Source organism: Rhinichthys klamathensis, unplaced genomic scaffold (assembly GCF_029890125.1).
Source record: "Rhinichthys klamathensis goyatoka isolate OS25496 unplaced genomic scaffold, OSU_Roscu_1.1 h1tg000045l_1, whole genome shotgun sequence".
NCBI lineage: Eukaryota > Metazoa > Chordata > Actinopteri > Cypriniformes > Leuciscidae > Rhinichthys > Rhinichthys klamathensis.
Genome location: NW_026606592.1, coordinates 1263118 through 1275535, shown reverse-complemented (window position 1 = coordinate 1275535; position 12418 = coordinate 1263118). Strand labels below are relative to the sequence as shown.

General features: G+C 43.6%; 1 protein-coding gene across 1 annotated transcript in view; it reads left to right on the top strand.

Moving 5' to 3' along the window:
* The window catches only part of LOC130082393 (mucin-19-like), a 46390-nt gene that overhangs the window by 24033 nt on the left and 9939 nt on the right, over positions 1-12418 (top strand). Inside the window, exon 3 of the mRNA XM_056247249.1 lies at positions 134-8245. Within this exon, the coding sequence (XP_056103224.1) occupies positions 134-8245 (8112 nt within the window). The remainder of the gene's footprint in view (positions 1-133; positions 8246-12418) is intronic.

Below are 12418 nucleotides of genomic sequence, written 5' to 3'. Positions count from 1 at the left end.
ACAACCACAGCCACAACAACTCCCGAAAGTACAACAACCGAGAGCACCACAACTGTGGGTACCACAACAGCGGAAAGTACCACAGGCGAGATCACAACAACAGAAATCACCACCCATGAAACCACAACTGTAGGTACTACTACAACAGAAAGTACAACCGCAGCCACAACAACTCCAGAAAGTACAACAACAGAGACCACAACATTAGAGAGCACCACATCTGTGGGTACCACAACAGCGGAAAGTACCACAAGCGAGATCACGACAGCAGAAAGCACCACAACTGTTGGTACCACGACAGCGGAAAGTACCACAATCGAGATCACAACAACAGAAAGCACCACCCCTGAAACCACAACAGTAGGTACTTCTACAACAGAAAGTACAACCACAGCCACAACAACTCCAGAAAGTACAACAACCGAGACCACAACAGCAGAAAGCACCACAACTGTGGGTAGCACAACAGTGGAAAGTACTACAAGCGAGATCACAACAGCAGAAAGCACAACAACTGTGGGTACCACAACAGCGGAAAGTACCACAAGCGAGATCACAACAACAGAAAACACCACCCCTGAAACCACAACTGTAGGTACTTCTACAACTGAAAGTACAACCACAGCCACAACAACTCCAGAAAGTACAACAACAGAGACCACAACAGCAGAGAGCACCACAACTGTGGGTACCACAACAGCGGAAAGTACCACAAGCGAGATCACAACAGCAGAAAGCACCACAACTGTGGGTACCACAACAGCGGAAAGTACCACAAGCGAGATCACAACAACAGAAATCACCACCCCTGAAACCACAACTGTAGGTACTACTACAACAGAAAGTACAACCGCAGCCACAACAACTCCAGAAAGTACAACAACAGAGACCACAACAGCAGAGAGCACCACATCTGTGGGTACCACAACAGCGGAAAGTACCACAAGCGAGATCACGACAGCAGAAAGCACCACAACTGTTGGTACCACGACAGCGGAAAGTACCACAATCGAGATCACAACAACAGAAAGCACCACCCCTGAAACCACAACAGTGGGTACTTCTACAACAGAAAGTACAACCACAGCCACAACAACTCCAGAAAGTACAACAACCGAGACCACAACAGCAGAAAGCACCACAACTGTAGGTAGCACAACAGTGGAAAGTACTACAAGCGAGATCACAACAGCAGAAAGCACAACAACTGTGGGTACCACAAGAGCGGAAAGTACCACAAGCGAGATCACAACAACAGAAAGCACGACCCCTGAGACCACAACTGTAGGTACTTCTACAACTGAAAGTACAACCACAGCCACAACAACTCCCGAAAGTACAACAACCGAGAGCACCACAACTGTGGGTACCACAACAGCGGAAAGTACCACAGGCGAGATCACAACAACAGAAATCACCACCCCTGAAACCACAACTGTAGGTACTACCACAACAGAAAGTACAACCGCAGCCACAACAACTCCAGAAAGTACAACAACAGAGACCACAACAGCAGAGAGCACCACATCTGTGGGTACCACAACAGCGGAAAGTACCACAAGCGAGATCACGACAGCAGAAAGCACCACAACTGTTGGTATCACGACAGCGGAAAGTACCACAATCGAGATCACAACAACAGAAAGCACCACCCCTGAAACCACAACAGTAGGTACTTCTACAACAGAAAGTACAACCAAAGCCACAACAACTCCAGAAAGTACAACAACCGAGACCACAACAGCAGAAAGCACCACAACTGTGGGTAGCACAACAGTGGAAAGTACTACAAGCGAGATCACAACAGCAGAAAGCACAACAACTGTGGGTACCACAACAGCGGAAAGTACCACAAGCGAGATCACAACAACAGAAAGCACCACCCCTGAAACCACAACTGTAGGTACTTCTACAACTGAAAGTACAACCACAGCCACAACAACTCCAGAAAGTACAACAACAGAGACCACAACAGCAGAGAGCACCACAACTGTGGGTACCACAACAGCGGAAAGTACCACAAGCGAGATCACAACAGCAGAAAGCACCACAACTGTGGGTACCACAACAGCGGAAAGTACCACAAGCGAGATCACAACAACAGAAAGCACCACCCCTGAAACCAAAACTGTAAGTACTTCTACAACTGAAAGTACAACCACAGCCACAACAACTCCAGAAAGTACAACAACAGAGACCACAACAGCAGAGAGCACCACAACTGTGGGTACCACAACAGCGGAAAGTACCACAAGCGAGATCACAACAGCAGAAAGCACCACAACTGTGGGTACCACAACAGCGGAAAGTACCACAAGCGAGATCACAACAACAGAAAGCACGACCCCTGAGACCACAACTGTAGGTACTACTACAACAGAAAGTACAACCACAGCCACAACAACTCCAGAAAGTACAACAACTGAGCCAACAACAGCAGAGAGCACCACAACTGTGGGTACCACAACAGCAGAAAGTACCACACCTGAGACCACAACTGATGGTACAACAGCAATAGAAAGCACCACAGCAACAGAGAGTACCACAAGTGAGACTACAACAGCAGAAAGTACAACCACAGCCACAACAACTCCCGAAAGTACAACAACCGAGAGCACCACAACTGTGGGTACCACAACAGCGGAAAGTACCACAGGCGAGATCACAACAACAGAAATCACCACCCATGAAACCACAACTGTAGGTACTACTACAACAGAAAGTACAACCGCAGCCACAACAACTCCAGAAAGTACAACAACAGAGACCACAACAGCAGAGAGCACCACATCTGTGGGTACCACAACAGCGGAAAGTACCACAAGCGAGATCACGACAGCAGAAAGCACCACAACTGTTGGTACCACGACAGCGGAAAGTACCACAATCGAGATCACAACAACAGAAAGCACCACCCCTGAAACCACAACAGTAGGTACTTCTACAACAGAAAGTACAACCACAGCCACAACAACTCCAGAAAGTACAACAACCGAGACCACAACAGCAGAAAGCACCACAACTGTAGGTAGCACAACAGTGGAAAGTACTACAAGCGAGATCACAACAGCAGAAAGCACAACAACTGTGGGTACCACAACAGCGGAAAGTACCACAAGCGAGATCACAACAACAGAAAGCACCACCCCTGAAACCACAACTGTAGGTACTTCTACAACTGAAAGTACAACCACAGCCACAACAACTCCAGAAAGTACAACCACAGCCACAACAACTCCAGAAAGTACAACAACAGAGACCACAACAGCAGAGAGCACCACAACTGTGGGTACCACAACAGCGGAAAGTACCACAAGCGAGATCACAACAGCAGAAAGCACCACAACTGTGGGTACCACAACAGCGGAAAGTACCACAAGCGAGATCACAACAACAGAAAGCACGACCCCTGAGACCACAACTGTAGGTACTACTACAACAGAAAGTACAACCACAGCCACAACAACTCCAGAAAGTACAACAACTGAGCCAACAACAGCAGAGAGCACCACAACTGTGGGTACCACAACAGCAGAAAGTACCACACCTGAGACCACAACTGATGGTACAACAACAATAGAAAGCACCACAGCAACAGAGAGTACCACAAGTGAGACTACAACAGCAGAAAGTACAACCACAGCCACAACAACTCCCGAAAGTACAACAACCGAGAGCACCACAACTGTGGGTACCACAACAGCGGAAAGTACCACAGGCGAGATCACAATAACAGAAATCACCACCCCTGAAACCACAACTGTAGGTACTACTACAACAGAAAGTACAACCGCAGCCACACCAACTCCAGAAAGTACAACAACAGAGACCACAACAGCAGAGAGCACCACATCTGTGGTTACCACAACAGCGGAAAGTACCACAAGCGAGATCACGACAGCAGAAAGCACCACAACTGTTGGTACCACGACAGCGGAAAGTACCACAATCGAGATCACAACAACAGAAAGCACCACCCCTGAAACCACAACAGTAGGTACTTCTACAACAGAAAGTACAACCACAGCCACAACAACTCCAGAAAGTACAACAACCGAGACCACAACAGCAGAGAGCACCACAACTGTGGGTAGCACAACAGTGGAAAGTACTACAAGCGAGATCACAACAGCAGAAAGCACAACAACTGTGGGTACCACAACAGCGGAAAGTACCACAAGCGAGATCACAACAACAGAAAGCACCACCCCTGAAACCACAACTGTAGGTACTTCTACAACTGAAAGTACAACCATAGCCACAACAACTCCAGAAAGTACAACAACAGAGACCACAACAGCAGAGAGCACCACAACTGTGGGTACCACAACAGCGGAAAGTACAACAAGCGAGATCACAACAGCAGAAAGCACCACAACTGTGGGTACCACAACAGCGGAAAGTCCCACAAGCGAGATCACAACAACAGAAATCACCACCCCTGAAACCACAACTGTAGGTACTACTACAACAGAAAGTACAACCGCAGCCACAACAACTCCAGAAAGTACAACAACAGAGACCACAACAGCAGAGAGCACCACATCTGTGGGTACCACAACAGCGGAAAGTACCACAAGCGAGATCACGACAGCAGAAAGCACCACAACTGTTGGTACCACGACAGCGGAAAGTACCACAATCGAGATCACAACAACAGAAAGCACCACCCCTGAAACCACAACAGTAGGTACTTCTACAACAGAAAGTACAACCACAGCCACAACAACTCCAGAAAGTACAACAACCGAGACCACAACAGCAGAAAGCACCACAACTGTGGGTACCACAACAGCGGAAAGTACCACAAGCGAGATCACAACAACAGAAAGCACCACCCCTGAAACCACAACTGTAGGTACTTCTACAACTGAAAGTACAACCACAGCCACAACAACTCCAGAAAGTACAACAACAGAGACCACAACAGCAGAGAGCACCACAACTGTGGGTACCACAACAGCGGAAAGTACCACAAGCGAGATCACAACAGCAGAAAGCACCACAACTGTGGGTACCACAACAGCGGAAAGTACCACAAGCGAGATCACAACAACAGAAATCACCACCCCTGAAACCACAACTGTAGGTACTACTACAACAGAAAGTACAACCGCAGCCACAACAACTCCAGAAAGTACAACAACAGAGACCACAACAGCAGAGAGCACCACATCTGTGGGTACCACAACAGCGGAAAGTACCACAAGCGAGATCACGACAGCAGAAAGCACCACAACTGTTGGTACCACGACAGCGGAAAGTACCACAATCGAGATCACAACAACAGAAAGCACCACCCCTGAAACCACAACAGTAGGTACTTCTACAACAGAAAGTACAACCACAGCCACAACAACTCCAGAAAGTACAACAACCGAGACCACAACAGCAGAAAGCACCACAACTGTGGGTAGCACAACAGTGGAAAGTACTACAAGCGAGATCACAACAGCAGAAAGCACAACAACTGTGGGTACCACAACAGCGGAAAGTACCACAAGCGAGATCACAACAACAGAAAGCACCACCCCTGAAACCACAACTGTAGGTACTTCTACAACTGAAAGTACAACCACAGCCACAACAACTCCAGAAAGTACAACAACAGAGACCACAACAGCAGAGAGCACCACAACTGTGGGTACCACAACAGCGGAAAGTACCACAAGCGAGATCACAACAGCAGAAAGCACCACAACTGTGGGTACCACAACAGCGGAAAGTACAACAAGCGAGATCACAACAACAGAAAGCACGACCCCTGAGACCACAACTGTAGGTACTACTACAACAGAAAGTACAACCACAGCCACAACAACTCCAGAAAGTACAACAACTGAGCCAACAACAGCAGAGAGCACCACAACTGTGGGTACCACAACAGCAGAAAGTACCACACCTGAGACCACAACTGATGGTACAACAACAATAGAAAGCACCACAGCAACAGAGAGTACCACAAGTGAGACTACAACAGCAGAAAGTACAACCACAGCCACAACAACTCCCGAAAGTACAACAACCGAGAGCACCACAACTGTGGGTACCACAACAGCGGAAAGTACCACAGGCGAGATCACAATAACAGAAATCACCACCCCTGAAACCACAACTGTAGGTACTACTACAACAGAAAGTACAACCGCAGCCACAACAACTCCAGAAAGTACAACAACAGAGACCACAACAGCAGAGAGCACCACATCTGTGGGTACCACAACAGCGGAAAGTACCACAAGCGAGATCACGACAGCAGAAAGCACCACAACTGTTGGTACCACGACAGCGGAAAGTACCACAATCGAGATCACAACAACAGAAAGCACCACCCCTGAAACCACAACAGTAGGTACTTCTACAACAGAAAGTACAACCACAGCCACAACAACTCCAGAAAGTACAACAACCGAGACCACAACAGCAGAGAGCACCACAACTGTGGGTAGCACAACAGTGGAAAGTACTACAAGCGAGATCACAACAGCAGAAAGCACAACAACTGTGGGTACCACAACAGCGGAAAGTACCACAAGCGAGATCACAACAACAGAAAGCACCACCCCTGAAACCACAACTGTAGGTACTTCTACAACTGAAAGTACAACCATAGCCACAACAACTCCAGAAAGTACAACAACAGAGACCACAACAGCAGAGAGCACCACAACTGTGGGTACCACAACAGCGGAAAGTACCACAAGCGAGATCACAACAGCAGAAAGCACCACAACTGTGGGTACCACAACAGCGGAAAGTACCACAAGCGAGATCACAACAACAGAAATCACCACCCCTGAAACCACAACTGTAGGTACTACTACAACAGAAAGTACAACCGCAGCCACAACAACTCCAGAAAGTACAACAACAGAGACCACAACAGCAGAGAGCACCACATCTGTGGGTACCACAACAGCGGAAAGTACCACAAGCGAGATCACGACAGCAGAAAGCACCACAACTGTTGGTACCACGACAGCGGAAAGTACCACAATCGAGATCACAACAACAGAAAGCACAACAACTGTGGGTACTACTACAACAGAAAGTACAACCACAGCCACAACAACTCCAGGAAGTACAACAACTGAGACCACAACAGCTGAGAGCACCACAACTGTGGGTACCACAACAGCAGAAAGTACCACACCTGAGACCACAACTGATGGTACTACAACAACAGAAAGCACCACAGCAACAGAAAGTACCACAAGTGAGACTACAACAGCAGAAAGTACAACCACAGCCACAACAACTCCCGAAAGTACAACAACTGAGACCACAACAGCAGAGAGCACCACAACTGTGGGTACCACAACAGGGGAAAGTACCACAAGCGAGATCACAACAACAGAAAGCACCACCCCCGAAACCACAACAGTAGGTACTTCTACAACAGAAAGTACAACCACAGCCACAACAACTCCAGAAAGTACAACAACCGAGACCACAACAGCAGATAGCACCACAACTGTGGGTACCACAACAGCGGAAAGTACAACAAGCGAGATCACAACAGCTGAAAGTACCACAACTGTGGGTACCACAACAGCGGAAAGTACCACAAGCGAGATCACAACAACAGAAAGCACCACCCCAGAAACCACAACAGTAGGTACTTCTACAACAGAAAGTACAACCACATCCACAACAACTCCAGAAAGTACAACAACCGAGACCACAACAGCAGAAAGCACCACAAGCGAGATCACAACAGCAGAAAGTACCACAACTGTGGGTACCACAACAGCGGAAAGTACCACAAGCGAGATCACAACAACAGAAATCACCACCCCTGAAACCACAACTGTAGGTACTACTACAACAGAAAGTACAACCGCAGCCACAACAACTCCAGAAAGTACAACAACAGAGACCACAACAGCAGAGAGCACCACAACTGTGGGTACCACAACAGCAGAAAGCACCACAACTCTGGGTACCACAACAGCGGAAAGTACAACAAGCGAGATCACAACAGCAGAAAGCACCACCCCTGAGACCACAACTGTAGGTACTACTACAAAAGAAAGTACAACCCCAGCCACAACAACTCCAGAAAGTACAACAGCCGAGACCACAACCGTAGAAAGCATCACAACTTTGGCCACTACAACAACAGAAATAACGGCCACAGGCACAACAACAACAGAAAGCACCACAGCAACAGAAAGCACCACAAATGAGACCACAACACTGGGCACCACAACACAAAGTACGACAACAGACAAAGCAACCCCAGGTAACACAACCACAATGCAATAGTACAATTCAAAGCTATAGTGACAAAGGCAACAGTGGCAAGGAAAACTTTCAAATTAGGAAAAAGCTAATATTTTACATACAATTTCTGACATTCAGCCAAATTATGTTAAGCATAATACTGACAAACTGTTTCATGTAAATCATTGTAATGCAGGTTTATTCTTTTAAGCTAATACATTATTAATATTGTTAGATTGACTCCCTTTGTTAATTGACATCTAAATAAGGGAAGACTTATCAATAAATATGTGTTGTTTTATAAGTGATCATTCATTCATTAATCAAGTTGATTATCCATTTTCTTTTCAAGAATAATTATCCATGGATCCACAGCTCAGGTAAACAAACATTTAATAACCTGTATGCTTATTTCTTTTTCACTTTTGGCAGATTATATAAATTTTAATTGTATGGTTTGTATCGTTATATTAAGCACTGAGCCATATCATTTCTTCTACTTGCAGAAAAATTAAAGATCCAAGTCCAGGGCCTCGGGTCTGCGCTGTTTCTTGATGATGTTGCTTATTTCACTCCCGAGAGCCTACCATCTTCTATTTCCACAAATAATTACCTGTAGTTTAAATTATTTTGGGGGGTAATATTTATTGTCCACATTACACACACACACACACACACACACAAAAAAAGATTTTAACTTATATATTATTTTTATGTGTGAAGGAATTTATTTGCTGTATCTAGTAATAATGGCTTTTTATGGTCATAATCTTGACTTGATTATTGTTTCAGAGTAATGTAAAATAATGATTGTACAAATTTGCTTTATTTTTGTAAAATTACTGCTGTTGCTGGGTAATAAATTATTTTTCACAGAAATGTTATAATTCCTTGCACTGATCACAGATTTTGAGATTTTCCCTGCATGAGGTCTGAAAATGATTTAATAAATGATTTAATAGATTGTAATATCTATTGCTAAGTAAAAGCAATTATTGCCAGAAAAATCAACTAGTTTGTTATGGTGAACGTGATTTCACCAAGTACCACATGTTCCTGGATCAACATCTTTGTTGATCCTGGATCAACTTTCCAATCAACCAATCAGATTTGAGGGACAAGTTTACAGTTTATGTCAAGTTTAGGCTTAGAACCAGGGTGAAGTACTTAAACATCAGAGTTATTCACCTATCATTACCCTATGATTTTAGGGAAAAGTTATGGGTAGGGTTTGGTTTAGGGGTAGGGATTGGTTTAGGGGTAGGGATTGGGTAAGGTCTACATTTTGGAACAGGAATGTTGATCCAGGACCATGTCTTACTTGGCAAAATCATGGTGACCACTTTGTTATATATGTGTTATAGAAAGTATAAAAGTTAAATGGTTAAAAAAAAAAAAATACAGTGGTGATGATGAAATGAAAGCTTCTTTGATGCAGAATGATAGTGGTCCATATAATCTGCTCAACATTAAAGGTAAAAGAAGTATTGAAAATGTGGCCATATACTCGCTAACAATATACTGTAATTCATGAAAACAATCTGGATTTCCGTTCATCAGCCAACTTTGAATTTCAATGTTAACATTTTTCCAATCGTGCAACACAACCATATTTGTCTATAGTTTACTAATTCATCAGTGTTTGTGGACAGATATGGACAGTAACATACCTTCATTTATAATACAAGAATTGATTAAATGGAGGTATGTGAAGTCAACAAGAGCCAGGTTAGCAGTGAGCTGTCAATCATTCCAGACTGGGGCAGCCTGGCATTCCCTGTACCATTTCTGCTCTTGATCTTCCTATTCCAGCATTCATATACTGATCAATAGATCATTACACCGAGTTCCAATAAACTAAAACGAAAAATCCCACCTATGCTCTCACATGATTGGTTGCATGAATAATGCTGTGCGTATCCCATTCATAATTGCATGATTTTAGGGTTTACAATTACAGCCTTGAGTTGATAAAATATTTTGGAACTAATAAGAGATTTTATGTGTTTAAAATGTATAGGGAGTGTTTGTGTTTTCTTGTCTACAGAATTTCATCAAAAAAGAATTCAGAAACAGAGGAGTGACAGAGCAGGTTTATTATACAACCCCATTTCCAGAATAGTGGGGACATTGTGTAAAATGCAATAAAATCATGAATCTGTGATTTGTTTAATCTCTTGAACCTTTATTTAACTGACAAATGTACCAAAAAAAATATTTCCAATGTATTGACTGACCAACTTAATTGTATTTTGTAAATATAAACAGGTTTTGATTGTGATGGCTGCTACACACTCCAAATAAGTTAGGGCAGAGGCATGTTTACCACTGTGTCACATCACCTTTCCTTTTAATTACACTTTTTAATCATTTGGGAATTGAGGATACTACTTGTTAAAATGTTGCAAGTGGAATATTTTCCCAATCTTGTCCGATATAAGAACAGCTCAACAGACCGTGGTCATCGTTGCCTTATTCTCCTTTTCATGATAGGTCATAGATTTTCATTGAGACAGATCTGGGGCCTCATGTATCAACACTGCGTACGCACAAAAACACGGCGTACGTCAGCTTTCACGTTCACGGCCAGATGTACTAACAGTGAAATTAACGTAAGAATGTGCGTTCCTCCAAGTAAACTTCATGTCTGGCGTACGTATATTTGTCGTGATTTTTGTCCGTTGGCGACTCATAGAGGCAATAAAGTGAAGTGGCAAACATTACACTACGAATTGTTCTATTACACTACGAATTGTTCTATTGTTCTATATAATTTGTAATTGATAAATTATTTGACATATTATTGTCACACGAATTTTATTAAAATATTATATTATGCAATTAAGTAAGAACATATATAAAGCATGTCCAAATTGATACAACCCGTCTAGCAATGGCAGCGTTGGCTTAACTAAAAAAAATAAACTTCATTAATTCGGTCAGTAAAGATAAAAAAGAAAGTAATATTTTTATTCAGCAAGGACACATTGAAGTGACAAGTAAAAGTGACAGTAAATGCATTTATAATGTTACAAAAGATTATAAGATTTCGACATCTGTTTGATTTAAGTTTTTATTAATTAAAGAATCCTGAAAATACTAGCCTATATCATGGTTTCCACGAAAATATGAAGCAGAAGCACAGCTGTTTTCAACACTGATAATAATCATAAATGTTTCTTGATCATCAAATCATTATAGTACAATGATTTCTGAAGGATCATGTGACACTGAAGACTGGAGTAATGATGCTGAAAATTCAGCTTTGATCACAGGAATAAATTACACTTTACTATATATTCACATAGAAGAGATTTTCAGTGAAATTTCGTTTCTTGCTTGCTTTAGCCATGTTCTTGCAGGTTTCTTTTGCCAAATTGGACTAATTACCATATTTAAATTAATTTAATTGGGGGAGGAGACTGGGTGGGGCGTTGTGCTCGTGCATGTGCGCTCAATTTTATGTTAATTGGGATGTACAAAGAGAATATGTGTGGGATCCTTCGTACGCAGAGATTCATTCATCTGCTTTTTTTTTGTGCGTACGCAATGTTTTAGTATGAATTCAACGCAAGTCTTTGTACATGAGGCCCCTGGACTGCAGAGGCATCAGGCATATCTCTTCTATGGTGCAGTGTCTAGAAACCACTCAGTTTTAGCATGTGCAGAATGAGGCCTGGCATTGTCTATCTCCAGGAAAGATGTAATCGTGATGGCAGTTTATGTCTCTGTATAATCTAAATATACGCCTCCATGTCAGACCTTCACTCAAATGCAAGTCACCCATGCCGTTTGCACTGATGCCCCTCAATACCATGACAGATGTTTGCTTTTGCACCGGTCACTGATGAGAGTCTGGTTGGTCCCTTTGTCTTTGGGATGGAGAACTCTGTCTGTTTTCCCCCAAAACAAGCTGAAACATGGACTCATCTGACCACAGCACACATTTACACTGTCTTCTCTAGACCATCTGAGATGAGCTCGGCCCAGAGAACTCGCCGGAGTCTCTGCTTAGAACCGTTGTATAGCTTTATCCTTGCGTAACAGAGATTCAAGTGGCATTTCTTGATGCAGTGTCAGACTGTGTTAAGTGAAAACGCGTTTCCAAAGTACTCTTGAGCACATGTGTCTGCATTTAACAAAGTAGCATGACGGTTTCTTGCTATTTGGTGATTTGCTATTTGCACAGCTC